This window comes from Dama dama, chromosome 22 (genome assembly GCF_033118175.1).
Source record: "Dama dama isolate Ldn47 chromosome 22, ASM3311817v1, whole genome shotgun sequence".
Lineage (NCBI taxonomy): Eukaryota > Metazoa > Chordata > Mammalia > Artiodactyla > Cervidae > Dama > Dama dama.
In genome coordinates this window covers 17,804,775-17,822,337 of record NC_083702.1, presented here as the reverse complement: position 1 = coordinate 17,822,337, position 17,563 = coordinate 17,804,775, and the positions used below count along the sequence as shown (strand labels likewise).

General features: G+C 42.8%; 1 protein-coding gene across 1 annotated transcript in view; it reads left to right on the top strand.

The window, feature by feature from the left end:
- LOC133043052 (uncharacterized) overlaps positions 1-17,011 on the top strand; it is a 187,832-nt gene extending 170,821 nt beyond the window's left edge. Inside the window, exons 44-54 of the mRNA XM_061123942.1 lie at positions 695-787; positions 864-1,178; positions 2,275-2,589; positions 9,676-9,717; positions 9,803-10,117; positions 10,372-10,404; positions 10,939-11,076; positions 11,458-11,547; positions 11,812-11,904; positions 12,415-12,552; positions 16,735-17,011. Of these exons, the coding sequence (XP_060979925.1) occupies positions 695-787; positions 864-1,178; positions 2,275-2,589; positions 9,676-9,717; positions 9,803-10,117; positions 10,372-10,404; positions 10,939-11,076; positions 11,458-11,547; positions 11,812-11,904; positions 12,415-12,552; positions 16,735-16,880 (1,718 nt within the window). The 3' untranslated portion in view covers positions 16,881-17,011. The remainder of the gene's footprint in view (positions 1-694; positions 788-863; positions 1,179-2,274; positions 2,590-9,675; positions 9,718-9,802; positions 10,118-10,371; positions 10,405-10,938; positions 11,077-11,457; positions 11,548-11,811; positions 11,905-12,414; positions 12,553-16,734) is intronic.
- Positions 17,012-17,563: the final 552 nt, after the last annotated feature.

Below are 17,563 nucleotides of genomic sequence, written 5' to 3'. Positions count from 1 at the left end.
TAGGAAGCCCATATGTATATATATATATATATAACTTACTAAATTTGCTGTACTGCAGAAGCTACCACAACATTGTAAAGTGATTATACTCAAATAAAAATTAATAAAATTAAATAAAATAAATTCTCTGTCAGGTAACTTTAGGAGCCAAGTACCCTGGGAAATTTTTTAATGTTTCTTTTTCCTCCTGGTTTTCCATGAGATGTCTTTTATTTAAGTATTTTTAAAATCACAAACATTGTAGATAAAAAATTGTACAACTCCTTCAGAAAGGATTTTATTTTGCTTCTTCTATTTAAGGGATAGACTTAAGGATAGAACAAATTATTTAACTCATTCTTAGGGCAAAGTTTGACTTAAAAGAGGACTTGTGCCATTGTCAGGACCAGGGCTCTTCAGAGAGAAAGAGAACACTAAGATTATAACTTCACTGGTATCTTACAGCTTTCATCTCAGCTCCATCACTAGGTCACTATTAAAAAAATTTTTTTTTCTTTTGAACTTTTTACTTTCTATGGGGTATAGCCGATTAACAATGTTGTTATAATTTCAGGTAAACAGCCAGGGACTCGGCCATACATATACATGCATCCATTTTCCCCCAAACTCTCCTCCCCTCCTAAAAATTATTTAGTTTAACTGACTTTCCTGTTCTTTAACCCTCCCAACCCTCTAATCATCGCTGTTTCTTCAGGAAACCAGACCCAGGTGCTGCCCCGGTGCAACCGCTTTGTGTCTGAACCAACAGGCTCTGCATCCTCAGAGGAGAGCGCCCCCTACTGCTCAGGTGAGGGTCCCACAGGACAGAAGACCCTTCTCATTCCCCAGGTCACCGCCCCATTGTCCCATTTCTCTCTCCTCAGACAGCAGACAGCTCCGCCTGGTGGACGGGGGCGGTCCCTGCGCCGGGAGAGTGGAGATCCTTGAGCAGGGCTCCTGGGGCACCATCTGTGATGACGGCTGGGACCTGGATGATGCCCGCGTGGTGTGCAGGCAGCTGGGCTGTGGAGACGCCCTCAATGCCACGGGGTCTGCTCACTTCAGGGCAGGATCAGGGCCCATCTGGCTGGACGACCTGAACTGCACAGGAAAGGAGTCCCATGTGTGGAGGTGCCCTTCCCGAGGCTGGGGGCGGCACCACTGCAGACACAAGGAGGACGCGGGGGTCATCTGCTCAGGTCTGCGCCGCACACTGCCCACAGGCTGGGGGAGGGGTGGGGCTCTGAAGAACGGGGGTCTGAGCCCTGAGGGAGAGATGCTGAAAGGACCTGAGAAGGCGGCTTCCCCCCATGGAGCGCGTCTTTCCAGCAGACGTGAAGACAAGGTCCTTTCACTGCCTCCTGCAGCAACTGAGATTCTGGTCCTTTCTTCTCAGTAGTGTTTCCTGGCAGAGCCTTTTCTCACAGTTTTTCTTGAAATCAGGGCTCACCCTTCTGGCACATATGGTAGAGAAGTCTTAAAGCCACTGTGCTAGTTTTTGTTTGTTCTATGACAAATTGCCACATTGTTAATGGTTTAAAACAACATATTTATTTCCTTACACTTCTGTGCCTTAGATGTCCAGCAGGGATCCCACTGGACTGTGATAAATGTTTCAGCAGGGCCACATCACTTCTGAGCCTCTGGGAATGAATCTGTTTCCTGTCTTTTCAAGCTTCTGGAAACTGCCTGCCTTCCTTCACTCATAACCCCCTTCTGTTCATCATCAGAACAGCAATGCTCCACCTCTCTAACCATTATCCATATTCACATGTCCCTCTAGCCAGAACGAGGAAAAGGATTCCACTTTAAAGGATAGTGAGTCTAAGAATGTGATTAGACTGTGCTCAGGTGGTTAATCCACCATATTTCAGGTTAGTCTTACCATCCCAAGGTCCATACCTTAATCACACCTGTAAAGTCCCCTTTGCCAGTAAGGAAATAGTCACAGGTCCATTATTCTATCTGCCTCCACACTTTCCACATCACATCCCTTTCATACACTCTTTAGATGTTTTGTCAGGAAGCAGGAGCCAGCTCCCTCTCCCTGCAGGTGTCCAGGTTGGTCTTCCTCACAGTTCTTATCCACCACATCAGGTTGGTAGAAATATTTAGAAAGACAGACACAAATGGACAAAGTCAAGTAAAAAGGAAACAAGTTTCACTCTGGTCATCTAGTGGATTTACTTCCTCAGCTGGGTCACAGATGAGTGTTCACAGTTTTGGGGAGACAGGAAAACCCGGAGCACTGAGTGCAGGGCTCACTGTGTCCTGTCTTCTCCATTTCGATCTTAGAGTTCCTGGCCCTCCGGATGGTGAGCGAGGACCAGCAGTGTGCTGGGTGGCTGGAAGTTTTCTACAACGGGACCTGGGGCAGTGTCTGCCACAGCCCCATGGATGGTGTCACTGTGTCCATGATCTGCAGACAGCTTGGCTGTGGGGACAGTGGAAGTGTCAACACCTCTGTTGGTCTCAGGGAAGGTTCTAGACCCCGGTGGGTAGATTTAATTCAGTGTCGGAAAACTGATACCTCTCTCTGGCAGTGTCCTTCCAGCCCATGGAAATTCAGTTCATGCTCTCCAAAGGAGGAAGCCTACATCTCATGTGCAGGTGACTTATGTCTCTTTCTGTTTCTGTCCCAACCCTGTAGGATGTTATTAGTGAGATTTAATATTTTAAAATCTAAGTGATGGGTTTAAGTTGAGATTATAAAATGAAGTTTGGATGGAGCAAATTTAATCAACATGTTCCAAACTTGCTTTATTAAAAATTTTTAATTGATATTATTGATACAACATTATATTTTTTGCTGTGTACAACATAATGCTTATATGTTTGTGTGTATTGATAAATGATCACTTCAGTAAGTCTAGTTATATCTATATATATATCCATATATATATATCCATATATATAGTTACATATTTTTCTTACCTGATGAGAATGTTTAAGATGTATTTTCTCGCCATTTTTCAAATAGACAATACAGTATTCACTATAGTCACCATGCTGTATGTTATATCTCTTCACCTATTAATTTTATAATTCAAATTTATACCTTTTGATTACCTTTGCCCACACCAAATCCCCCACCTCTGCAGTCACCATCTACTTAGCATCTCTGAACTTGCTTTTTGTTTTAAGATTACAAATATAAATGAGATTATATGGTATTTTTCTTTCTTTGTCTGATTTGTTTCACTTAGCATAATGCCCTCAAGGTCCATCCATGTTGCTGAAACTGGCAAGATTTTCTTCTTTTTTATGGGCAGATATATGTCTATATTACATTTTCTTTATTCATTTATTAGTGAAGAGTTACATTGTTTGACTCATATATATTGCTATAAAATACTAAAAGGTAATACTGTTAAAGTGCTTCAGTCAGTAGGTCAGCAAATTTGGAAGATTCATTAGTGGCCACAGGACTGGAGAAGGTCAGTTTTCATTTCAATCTCAAAGAAGGGCAATGGTCAAACTACCGCAAGTTTGGGCTCATTTCACATGCTAACAAGGTTATGCTTAGTCTTTGAAGCTAGGCTTCAGCAGTAAGTGAACTGAGAACTTCCAAGATGTACAAGCTGGGTTTAGAAAGGCAGAGAAACCAGAGATCAAATTGCCAACATTTGTTGGATCATAGAGTAAGCCAGAGAATTCCAGAAAAACATCTGCTTCATTGACTACATAAAGCCTTTGACCATGTTTATCACAATGAACTGTGGAAAATTTTTAAAGAGATGAGAATACCAGAGCACCTTACCTGCCTCCTGGGAAACCTGTATGCAGGTCAAAAAGCAGCAGTTGGAACTGGACATGAAACAACTGACCGGTTCCAAATTGGGAAAAGAGTTCATCAAGGCTGTATATTGCCACCCTGTTTATTTAACTTATATGCAGAGAACATCATAGGAAATGCCTGGCTGGAAGAATCACAAGCTGGAATCAAGATTGCTGTGAGAAATATCAACAACCTCAGATCCGCAGATGATACCACTCTAATGGCAGAAAACGAAGAGGAACTAAAGAGCCTTTTGTTGAGGGTGGAAGAGGAGAGTGAAAAAGCTGGCTTACAGCTCAACATTCAACATTCTGAAAACTAAGATCATCAGCCCTTCATGGCAAATAAAGGGGAGAAAATAGAAACAGTGACAGATTTTCTTCTCTTGGACTCCCAGATCACTGCCGACGGTGACTGCAGCCATGAGATTAAAAGAGGCTTGCTCCTCTGTGACAAATCTAGGCAGAGTGTTAAAAAGCAGAGACATCACTTTGCTGACAAAGGTCCATATAGTCAAAGCTATATTTTTTTCCAGTAGTCATCTCTGACCATGAGAGCTGGGTTGTAGAAGAAGCTAAATGCCAAAGAGTTGATTCTTTTGAATTGTGGTGCTTGGATGCCACAATTGAATTGAGAGTCATTTGGGCAGCAAGTAGATCAAAGCAATCAATCTTAAAGGAAATCAACCCTGACTGTTCACTGGAAGGACTGATGCTGAAGCTGAAGCTCCAATACTTTGGCCACCTGATGAGAAGCGCTGACTCATTGGAAAAGATCCTGATGCTGGGAAATACTGAAGGCAAAAGAAGAAGGGGGCCACAGAGGATGAGATAGTTAGATAGCATCACCAGTTCAGTGGACATGAATTTGAGCAAACTTTGGGAGATAGTGAAGGACAGAGGAGCTTGGCATGCTGCAGTCCGTGGGGTTGCAAAGAGTCAGACACAACCTAGCAACTGAACATATGTTGCTGCAGTGAACACTGGGATTTCAAGTTAGTGTGTTTGTTTCCTTCAGAGAAATACTACAAAGTGAAAATCCCAAATCATATGGCAGTTCTATTTTTAATTTTTGATGCACCTCAATACTGTTTCCATAGGGGCTGCGCCAACTTACATCCCCTCTAACTGTGCAAAAGCTTTCCTGTCACTTCATATTCTCCTCGACGCCTGTTATTTCTTCTTTTTGATAAAAGCCTTTCCAGAGGATATGAGGTGATATCTCATTATGCTTTTGATTTTTATTTTCTGATGATGAATATTGTTGAGCACGTTCTCATGTACCTATTGGCAAGTTGTATGTATTCTTTAAAAAAATGTCTATTCAGGTTCTCAGCCCATTTTTTAAAAATCAGATTTTTTTTTTTTTTTTTTTTTTGCAACTGAGTTGTATGACTTCCTTGTGTATTTTGGATAAGAATCCTTACCAGAAATATAATATGCAAATATTTTCTCCAATTCCATAGGTTGCTTTTTCATTTTGGTGACGGTTTCCTTAATTGGGCAGAAGATTTTTAGCCTTATGTCATCACAACTGCTTGTTTTTACTCTTGTTCCCTTTGCTTTTGGTGTCAAATCCAAAAAAATCATCACAAAGACTGGTGTCAAGGATTTTGCTTTCTGTTTTTTTCCTGTAGAAATTTTATGGCTTCATGACTTGTGATCAAGTCTTTAATCTGTTTTGAGTTAATATTTGTGACTAGTGTAAGATAGTGGTCCAGTTTCATTTTTTGCATGTGGCTGTCCAGTTTTCCCCATGCCATTTACTGAAAAAACTGTCCTTTTGCCACTGTATATTCTTGGCTTCTTTGTCAAAAATTAATTGACCATTGAAATGTGGGTTTATTTATGGGCTTTCTATTCTGTTCCATTGATCTCTGTGTCCATTTTTATACCAAGAACATACTGTTTTGATTAATATAGCTTTGTAATATAGTTTAAAATCAGGAAGCATGACACCTCTAGCTTTGTTATTCTTTCTCAAGATTGCTTTGTTCTATACAACTGTGTCTCTTTTTCTGTTTTGTATATAGGATTATCATTACCATCTTTCTAAATTCCATATATATGCGTTAGTATACTGTATTGGTGTTTTTTTTCTGGCTTACTTCACTCTGTATAATGGGCTCCAGTATCATCCACCTCAGGTAGGATGATCTGAGAGAACAGCATTGAAACATGCATATTATCAAGTGTGAAACAGATAGCCAGTCCAGGTTGGATGCATGAGACAAGTGCTCGGGGTTGGTGCACTGGGATGACCCAGAGGGATGGGATGGGGAGGGAGGTGGGCGGGGGGTTCAGGATGGGGAACACATGTAAATCCATGGCTGATTCATGTCAATGTATGGCAAAACCACTACAATATTGTAAAGTAATTATTTTCCAGCTAATAAAAATAATTGGGAAAAAAAGAAAAAAAAAAGATTGCTTTGGTATTTAGTATCTTTTGTGGTTCCATGCAAATTTTAGGATTGTTTCTTCTGTATCTGTGATAATTTCCAGTGGAATTTTGATAAGGATTGCAGTGAATCTATAGATTGCTTTGGGTAGATTGGGCATATTAATAATATTAGATCTTCCAATCCGTGAGCACAGAATATCTTTCCATTTATTTGAGTCATCTTCAGTAGCTTTCATCAATGTCTTATAGTTTCAGTGTACAGTTCTTTCACCTCCTTGGTTAAATTTATTCTTAGATATTTTATTCATTTTCATGCAAATGTAAATAGAATTGTTTTCTCAGTTTCACTTATAACAGTTTGTTGTTAGTATAAAGAAATGCATATTATTTTTGTATACAGATTTTTCTTTCTACAACTTTGCTGAGTGTATTAGTTCTCATATTTTTGGTGACGTCTTTAGTGTTTTCTACATACAATATCATGTAAGGGGGTTTCTTTCCTCACTACTCTGATGGTAAAGAATCTGTCTGCAATGCAAGAGACCTGGGTTCAGTTCCTGGGTCAGGAAGATCCCTTGGAGGAGGGAATGGCAACCCACTCCAGATTTCTTGCCCGGAGAATCCCAATGGACAGAGAAGCCTGGCAGGCTGCAGGCCTTGGGGTCACAAAGAGTCAGACATGACTGAGTGACTAACACTTTCAGTTTTCAATGTGCTAGAGTGTCAATTTTGCCTCTTCCTTTCAGATTTGGATGTCTTGATTTTCTTTTTATTGCCTGATGGATCTGGATAGGCCTACCAAAACTAAGTTGAATAAAAGTGGTGAGAGTAGACATTTTTGTCTTGTGTCTGATTTCAGAGGAAGAGCGTTTGGTTTTTTACAGTCAAGTATGATGTTAGCTATGTACTTTTCACATGGCCTTAATTATGTTGAGATGCAATCCTTCTATACCTACTTTGTAAAGGAATTTTTACCATAAGTGGATGTCGAATTTGTCAAACACTTTTTCTGCATCCTTTGAGGATATGATTTTTACCTTCATTTTGTTTATTTGGTGTGTCACATTGATTAATTTGTGAATGTTGAACTATCCTTGCATCCTTGGAAAAAATATCACTTGATCATGGTGTATGATTATTTTTTTTTTGTATGATTCTTTTAATGTATTGTCAAATTCAGTTTTCTGATATTTTGTTGATTATTTCTGCACCTATATTTATCAGAGTATTAGCCTATAATTTTCTTTTCTCATGGTGTCCTTATCTGGCTTTGGTGTGAGATTAATGTTGGCCTCATAAAATGAATTTGGAAGTGTTCCTTTCTTCTGTTTTTGGAATAGTTTGAGAAGTCTCCACCACTAAATACTGTTACATTGGGAATTAAGATTTCAGCAATAAATTTTGAATGAAATAAATAAATGTTGGTGAGGGCGACAAATAGTTAAACCATAGCACCTTATTCCATCAACATTTCTCTCTCTGTTTCTCTCTCTCCTTCCCTCCCCCTCCACATACACAAACACACACACCCCATTCAGGTACACCTTGAATGGTATGCTGGATGTTGCCTGAAACCCATAGCTAAGAGAATGTGGGAACAGATACTTCAAAAGCAGAGGCTCACTCCCTTCCTTGTCTCTCTTTGCTCATCTCTTTGTCTTTATCATTTGAAGGCCAAAGAGGCATTAAACTATGAGACCTTTGATTGATGATATTTTTCCTACAATGAAACCCCGTGAATTGAGAGGTGGTAAAATCTTTGACCATGAGAATGAGCAACCCGCTCATAGAGCTCCTGCCATCGTTTTCTCAGAGGTTCTCTGCATAAAGCGGGTAGGAGTTTTGATAGGATGATCTGGAAAGAATATATAAATATTGATACTTTAAGACAGGTACTATTTACCCTTCTGATTTTTTGAATTTATATTTATTTCTCTCAGCTTCAATTGTTTTATATATATTTTCAGTCTTTTGTTTATTATTTCTGCATCTACTCAATACAAATTTTTCTTGATAGGCTTTTTTTGACTATTGCAAAAATTTCTGGCTTACTCAGTGTGTACATTTATGTGTACATATATCTTCTCAGAATTCTACTAAGTCTTTCCTGTAATTACACAGGAAAGGAAATCTCTTTTTAAGAGATTCCTAACCATGGATTTACATGTATTCCCCATCCCAATCCCCCCTCCCACCTCCCTCTCTACCCGATCCCTCTGGGTCTTCCCAGTGCACCAGGCCCGAGCACTTGTCTCATCCATCCAACCTGGGCTAGAGACCTGTTTCACCCTAGATAATATACATGTTTCGATGCTGTTCTCTCGAAATATCTTACCCTCGCCTTCTGCCACAGAGTCCAAAAGTCTGTTCTGTATCTCTGTGTCTCTTTTTTCTGTTTTGCATATAGGGTTATCATTACCATCTTTCTAAATTCCATGTTAGTAATTAGCCTCCAACTAATAAAAATAAATGGAAAAAAATAATAAAAATAAATAAATAAAATAAAATCACATTACTCATTAAAAAAAAAAAAAAAAGATTCCTAACCAACACTACGGGCTTTTCTGGTGGCTCAGTGATCAAGAAATTGCCTGTAGTGTGACAGACCTGGGTTTGATCCCTGGGTAGGGCAGATCTAGTGGAGAAGGGAATAGCAATCCACTCCAGTATTCTTGTCTGGAAAATCCTATGGACAGAGGAGCCTGGTGGGCTGCAGTCCATGGGGTCACAAAGAGTTGGACATGACTGAGTAACTAACACACACACACACATAAACAACACTACATTGTGGAGCAATTATCTTCCAATTAAAAATAAATTTTAAAAAGAGAGTTTCCTTTTACAACAGTAGTCTTCACTTGCCCACTTGTCACATTGAATAATAGGTAAGAGTAGTTTATAATCTATCTAATAATTTTCCATTAAAATTATGTACATGAGATTTTGAATATAAATTGACTCTGTACTTCTGGACTGATTATTTTTAATATGAACTATTATCATAGACTGTTACCATTAATGTATATTTGGTTTACTATTTCACTGATTAGTATGAATTTAAGAAAAACAAATTTTATTTCACTGAATTTTATTTGTCTATTCATTCATTTAATAAATATTTATCCAGCCCCTATCTGGTATTTAGAAATGGTTTTCCATAGATATTTGGTGAATGAGTGCCTACAATGTGCAGGCACTGTCCTGACAGCAGAAACATGGCATATATAAGATATACAAGGTCCTTTCTCTAATGGAATTTTCATTCAGAACGGTGTGTGTACATTCGTAGATGTCTGTGTTTATATTTGCTGTGGGAATGTGAAGACTGATTAACAAGTAAATATTTAAAGTAATATCAGCTGGTGATCAGATGCAGTGAATGTTTCATCCCAGGAGATAATGAACCTGTGTTTTCATGTGTCCTTTGCACTGAGTCAGACCTTAGATAATCTTATTTGGGGCAAGACTACTTGCCCCCAACTGTCCCTGATCCACTGTTTCCCTGTTGTTTGCAGGAAGAAGACCCAAGAGCTGTCCAGCTGCTGCCCCCTGCACAGGTACGTCAGCCCCGCCCCTCCCCAGGGCTCCAGGGGCTCCTTCCTCCCACCAGGGGAGTCACAGGAGGGGCTGCTGCCTTTTCAGACAGAGAGAAGCTCCGGCTCAGGGGAGGAGACAGCGAGTGCTCAGGGCGGGTGGAGGTCTGGCACAGCGGCTCCTGGGGCACCGTGTGCGATGACTCCTGGAGCCTGGCAGAGGCCGAGGTGGTGTGTCAGCAGCTGGGCTGTGGCCCGGCCCTGGAAGCCGTGCGGGCCGCGGCGTTTGGCCCTGGAAACGGGAGCATCTGGCTGGACGAGGTGCGGTGCGGGGGCCGGGAGTCCTCCCTGTGGGACTGTGCTGCGGATCCCTGGGGGCAGAGTGACTGCAAGCACGAGGAGGATGCTGGTGTGAGGTGCTCTGGTGAGTGAGGGGCGCGGGGTCCGTCCCTGGTGAGCTGGGGCAGCGCGGGGACAGTGGGCTGGACCGGGCGTGGTGGGGAGTTTGTGTTCAGAGAGTGTCCGGGTGCTGGGGCTCTGATCTAGGACGGGGGAGCTGGGAGGACTGGAGACTGGTGTTGTGGAAACTGAGGGGTGATTTCAGGCTCAGGAGGGAAAAATGGTTTGCCTTGCATTCTGGCCAATTCCTCTTCCTCACACTGCTGTTTTTCTCTTTAGGTGTAAGGACAACATTGCCCGCGACTACAGCAGGTACGGGCAGGAGCGAATACTCAAAATACTGGCGACCTGTTCTGTGGGCTCCCTGACAACTCAAAAGAGGAAAGAGTTTGAGGAGCTGTGCCTGCTGGGGAGGAGCCAGGGCATTACACTGGGGAAATCCCCTGCCTTGATGCCCAGAGTCAAAGTTCTCATGCCCGGCATCCAAGGAAGTCTGGTTCCCATGTTGTAAAATCTAAGGAATTCCCACCTGCCCTTGAGTGTTGCTCCTCATCAGTGAGGTGCGGGTCCCTGGGCTGTTTGATGCTCTGTCTCCTGAAGCCCAAGGAGAAGGGATGAGCTGGGTCCTCAGAGGCTGTCTTGGCAGGGCAGCTCCCTGACAATCCCCAGCTCTGCCTCTGGGCCACACTGGCCAGAGTGGAGTTGACTTGTCTCAGGACGAGACCCGGGGGAGCACTGACACTGTCTGAGGCTGGGACACTGTTGTCTGGAGCTCCTGAAAATGCTGAAACAGGGGATTTCTCTGTGCCCAAGACTATCTCCAGCCCTTTTTCCTATTCTCCTTAGGTACCAGAACAACCTCAAATCCTCTCCCTGGCATCTTCTCCCTGCCTGGGGTCCTCTGCCTCATCCTGGGAGCCCTTCTCTTCCTGGTCCTCATCATCCTGGTGACTCAGCTGCTCAGATGGAGAGCAGAGCGCAGAGGTGGGCTGCAAGGGGAACTGGGGATCAGGGAGTGTGTGTGGAGGCAGGAGATGGGGCATGTGTGAGGAGGGGAGCCTGGGCTAGGTCTCTGCTCTGAGTTGCAGACTCCATGTGCTCCGTGCTGAGCTCTCAGGGCTGAGTAGACAGAGGGCTGGGGCGTGAACTCTCATAAGTCATGGCCTCTCCTGTGAGACCAGACAGAGTTGGCGCTGAGCTGTATTCAGGGTCAGACGAGGGGAGAAGGTGCTGACATGGTGCACGTGGTGGGAGACGATGCTGAGGTCCTGGCAGCCCCCGTGTGAGCACCAGGGAGAGGAAGGGTGGGTCTGCTGGACCAGGGTGTCTGGGGCGGCTTCTCTTACCTGCTGGGGAATCTCTCAGCCTTATCCAGCTATGAAGATGCTCTTGCTGAAGCTGTGTATGAGGAGCTCAATTACCTTGTGACACCGAAGGAAGGTCTGGGCAGCCCAGGTGAGTGTCTCTGTCTGCCCTCCTGGGGCCTCTGGTTGTCACCACCCACTGGCTGTGCGCATCTTCTCAGCATGTGCAGACCTCATGTGTGCCCCAGTCTCACAGAGACTCCAAAGTGGCAGGATGGCCTCTCAGAGCCCCGTGATCTCCCAGCCACTGTCTACACTGCAGAAGCCAGGCCTGTCCCTTCTCAGCCTTAACACAAGTACCGTGGGTGTGGGGAGGGTCATTCTGTGTGTTGTGTGATGTTTGTCTCCACTCGAGGTTTCCTGTCAGATGACTCACTGACTAAACGGCCGTATTACACCAGAGATGGTGATGAAAACAGTGACTACAGACCCGCTCCAGGAAATAGAGGTGGACCTGCCTCGGCTGGGCTTTGGGGAGGAGAGTTTCCCTCATGGAGAGGAGATTTAAAGGGAATGGCTTTCCTCTGATGGACCAGAGGCATCCCTTGTGTCCAGATGGTGTTCTTCCTTCTCCTTCTCTGGCTGTTCTGTGATGTCTCACGTCGGGGCTGGTCTCTCTGTGTCGGGAATCACAATAGGCACACAATGTTTAAAAGAAATAACATCTGTAAAGTGCAATTTGTCAAAGTCCTTTAGCAATGCTCAATGGTGGAAGAGTTGCTTTGAGATACGTAGTTTATACAAGAAAATATGAAGGTATGTAAAATCATGTTTTGGCTTATGGACACATCAAAATGAAACATGGTCTTAGAGAAAAAAGTCTTTTGAAACAAGGAGTGACTGGTGCCTCTCTTCAGAAACTCAGAAACTCTGGGTCAGAAGGGATCTTAGGTATTCCCCAGACCAACCCACTTACTGTGGTTTCATACACTCCCTTGTCTGCTCTTGGAATCCCCAGATCTGAGGACTGATGTCCCTGCTGAAAATTACGATGATGTTGAAGAGGTCCCAGTGCCTGGAACTCCTCCTGCCTCTCAGGGGAGTGAGGAGGAAGTGCCCCCAGAGAAGCAGGATGGGGTGAAGTCCTCGCAGACAGGTGAGTGGGGTCAGGTGATCTCCTGCACTCTTTCTATCTGGAAAGAGTGAATGTGTGCTCCTCAATGCCCAGCCTCCCTGGAGATTCAAAATAGAGGTAATCTCATACATTTGGTAGCATCATCTTGACCATATGCCATATTTAATGCTGTCACACTCCTTGCAGGGAGTGAGGAATCACTCTGCTTTTGACATTTATGTCTCCATAATGTGACATAAACTTCACTTTATATGTGATATACTTGCATTAAGATTTATAGATTATGGAATTTCCTTTCAGTCCAGAGGTTAGGATTCTGCACTTTCACTGCTAGGGCCCAGGTCCAACCCTGCTCAAGGAACTAAGATCCCTCATGCATTGTGTCATGACCAAAGAGAAACTTATTGATTAATTGAGCATACTTATAAAGAAAGCTAAGTGCCAAAGAATTGATGCTTGAACTGTAGTGTTGGAGAAGACTCTTCAAAGTCCCTTGGATGAGAAGGAGGTCAAACCAGTCAATTGAAAGGAAATCAATCCTGAATATTCATGGGAAGGCCTGAGCTGAAGTAGAAGCTCCAATACCTTGGCCACCTGATGTGAAGAACTGACCCCTTAGAAAAGACTCTGATCCTGGGAAAGATTGAAGGCAGGAAGAGAAGGGGATGACAGAGGATGAGATGGCTGGATGACATCACTGACTCGATGGATATGAGTTTGAGCAAGCTCTGGGAGTCTGTAATGGACAGGGAAGCCTGGTATGCTGTGCTACATGGGGTCACAAAGAGTTAGACATGACTGAGTGACTGAACTGAAGTGAACCAAATTCAAAGGTGGAACAAGTGTTTTAATAATATCTTTCCACTGTCTCACACATGAAGGCCAATCATTCAATATCACAGTAATCCAGGTCTATGCCAAATCAGTAATGCTGAAACAGCTGAAGCTGTGGTTCTATGAAGACCCATAAGAACTTTTAGAACTAACACCCAAAAAAAAGATGTCCTTTTCATTATAAGGGACTGGAATGCAAAAGTGGGCACTCAAGAGATCCCTGGAGTAATAGGCAAATTTGACCTTGGAGTCCACAATGAGGCAGGGCAAAAGCTAACAGAGTTTTGCCGAGAGAACGCACTGGTCATAGCAAACACCCTCTTCCAAAAACACAAGACAGGACTCTGCACATGGACATCACCAGATGGTCAACACGAAAATCAGATTAATTATATTCTTTGCAGCCAAAGATGGAAATGCTCCATACAGTCAGCAAAAACAAGACTGGGAGCTGACTGTGGCTCAGATCTTGAACTCCGTATTGCCAAATTCAGACTTAAATTGAAGAAACTAGGGCAAACCACTAGACCATTCAGGTATGACCTAAATCAAATCCCTTACGATTATACAGTGGAAGTAACAAATAGATTCAAGGGATTCCGTCTGATAGGCAGAGTGCCTGATGAACTATGGAGGGAGGTTCGTGACATTGTACAGGAGGCAGGGATCAAGACCATCCCCATGGAAAAGAAATGCAAAAAGGAGAAATGGTTGTCTGAGGAGGCCTTACAAATAGCTGAGAAAAGAAGAGAAGCAAAAGACAAAGGAGAAAAGGAAAGATAGATCCATTTTAATGCAGAGTTCCAAAGAATAGCAAGGAGAGATATGGAAGCCTTCCTCAGTGATCAATGCAAAGAAACAGAAGAAAACAATGGAATGGGAAAGACTAGAGATCTCTTCAAGAAAATTAGTGATACCAAGGGAACATTTCATGCAAAGATGGGCTCAACAAAGGAAAGAATTATTACGGACCTAATGGAAGCAGAAGTTATTAAGAAGAGATGACAAGAATACACAGAAGAACTATAGAAAAAAGACGCTCATTACCCATATAACCACGATGCTGTGATCACTCACCTAGAGCCAGACACCCTGGAATGCAAAGTCAAGTGGGCCTTAGGAAGCATCACCATGAATAAAGCTAGTGGAGGTGATGGAATTCAGTTGAGCTATTTCAAATACTAAAAGATGATGCTGTGAAAGTGCTGCACTCAATATGCCAGCAAATTTGGCAAACCCAGCAGTGGCCACAGGACTGGAAAAGGTCAGTTCTCATTCCAATCCCAAAGAAAGGCAATGCCAAAGAACATTCAAACTACTGCACAATTGCACTCATCTCAAACACTAGCACACTAATGCTCAAAATTCTCCAAGCCAGGCTTCAACAGTAATGAACCGTGAACTTCTAGATGTTCAAACTGGACTTAGAAAAGAGAGAGGAACAAAAGATCAAATTGCCAAAATTTGCTGGATCATCAAAAAAGCAAGAGAGTTCCGGAAAAACATCTATTTCTGCTTTATTAACAATGCCAAAGCCCTTGACAATGTGGATCACAATGAACTGTGGAAAATTCTGAAAGAGATGGGAATACCTGGCCACCTTAACTGCCTCCTGAGAAATCTGAATGCAGGTCAAGAAACAACAGTCAAAACAGAATATGGAATAGCAGACTGGTTCCAAATTGGGAAAGGAGTATGTCAAGGCTGAATATAGTCACCCTGCTTATTTAACTTATATGCAGTGTACATCATGGTAAATGCTAGGCTGGATGAAGCACACGTGGGAATCAAGATTGCGGGAGAAATATCATAACCTCCAATATGCAGATGGTACCACCCTTATTTCAGAAAGTGAAGAAGAACTAAAGAGCCTCATGAAAGTGAAAGAGGATAGTGAAAAACTGCTTAAAGCTCAACATTCAGAAAACTAAGATCATGGCATCTTATCCCACCACTTCTAGGCTAATAGTCAGGGAAACAGTGGGAACAGTGAGAGACTTTATTTTTGGGGGCTCCAAAATCACTGCATATGATGACTGCAGCCATGAAATTCAAAGACACTTGCTCCTTGGAAGAAAAGCTATGACCAACCTATAAAGCATATTCAAAAGCAGAGACATTACTTTGCTGACAAAGTTCTGTCTAGTCAAAGCTCTGTTTTTTTCCAGTAGTCATGTATGGATCTGAGAGTTGGACCATAAAGAAGGCTGAGCACTGAATATTTGATGCTTTTGAACTGTGGTGTGGGAGAAGACTCTTGAGAGTCCCTTGGACAGCAAGGAGATCCAACCAGTCAGTGCTAAAGAAAATCAGTCCTGAATATTCATTGGAAGGACTGATGTTGAAGCTGAAATTCCAGTACTTTGTCCCCCTGATGCGAAGAACTGGCTCACTAGAAAACACCCTGATGCTGGGAAAGCTTGAAAGCAGGAGATGGGGATGACAGAGGATGAGATGTTTGAATGGCATCACCAATGCAATGGACATGAGTTTGAGCAAGCTCCAGGAGTTGGTGATGGACAGGGAAGCCTGACGTGCTGCAGTCCATGGTGTCACTAAGAGTCAGACACGACTGAGCAACTGAAGTGAACTGAATTTATACATAAAGGTAGAGATTTAAACAAACGTATTGAATTGTGTAAAGTATGTTTATATTTTAAGATGAACTCTGCTTATATGTTAACATTGATAAATGCAAAGTCTGTGATATACAGTGACCTTAACATTAAGCCATGGTGGTGGATCATAGACTCAGAATTTGTGATCAGCTAAGATCTAATTTGCTCCAGATGTTTCAGTAGCTGCGAGAAGACACTCATTCTCTAGAAAAGAGTATTCTCCATCTGATGGCCTGTGTGGTCTCTGGGGAGGGGCCATCTGTGGCTGCACCTGTGATAGTATTTATGGACATTTGGAGCAGGAGTCAAGTCAGCCAAGATCAGACTTAGGTTGTGAGTGAGGAATTCAGATTTTTCCTGTCTCCAGTCTCCCTCTTACTGAGAATTCACATCTATCACCTGTGAAAGGAGAACATTTAAATTCTTTTTTATGATTCTTACCATTGTGAGTTATCTCCTTGCTATTGTGTGGCCTGGAAGCAGGTCTTCCTGGAGCTCCTGTGTGAGCACAGATCTCCTGTGATGCAGGGTTTCCACATGAACTGAGGCCCCAGAGACCACATGGACTGGATCTGAGAGGACAGCTGGGATCCATCCTCACTGTAACTCAAGTGAAATACCCTGAGCCTCCCTGCCCACACCTGGGTCCCAGGGATGCTTTGTCATCACCACTTGCTTGACCCCTTCCACCATAGGGCTCTCTCCCATCCCTGTGTCTCAGTTCTAATCAAACTTCTCTTTACTATTTCAGGCTGTTCTCTGAACTTCTCCAGAGAGGTGGCTGATCCTGGGGAAGGAGGAGAGAGCCCTTGGCTGCTCCAGGGGCAGAAAGAGGACCCTGGGTACGATGATGTTGAATTCAGTGCCCTGGGAACATCCCCAGTGATTTTCCCATGATGCTTTATTAAATATGAGATGAAGCCTCAGATATTCTAATTGCCTGTATTTCAATAGAGTAGAGCTGACCTGTAATTGTGTTATGTGGAAATTTCTCAAAATTAGATATTCTGAATAAATTAACTTTTTGCTGTGATGCTACTTTAACAAACTTCATGTCAAATTATTTTAGAAGGTTGGTCCTCAAACACCATTTTCCACAAAGGAAATACAAGATGAGTGAGCTGCCCTGCTCTCTCACCTGTCTTAGAGGCTAATGAGGGCATGATTTTGCCCCAGCTCACAAATGCTCCAGGTCACTCTTATTAAGGAAAGGATATAAACTTGGTCCACATTCATACCCTCCTTCCTAACAAAATGAACTCATGGGAAAAAAAAACCAAAAACATTTCTGAACGTTCCTGGATGCTCTCCCTGAGATGTCACATCAACTGTTTGTAACTTGTTCCTTGACACCAGACTGAATGTGAGTTTCAAAGTGGAAGGTTGACTTGTGGGAGAGAATGGATACAGCTTTCCTTATCCTGCCTAAATGTTCATAGGCCAATTAAAAATCTAACTGTACATAACTACCTGTTCCTTTCTCATCTCTCATTTATTCCTTTAGTGGATACAAACATCTCTTTGCTCATCTCCCATGGCTGTTTGATTATCCAATCCTTATCAATCCATTCTTTCCTCTC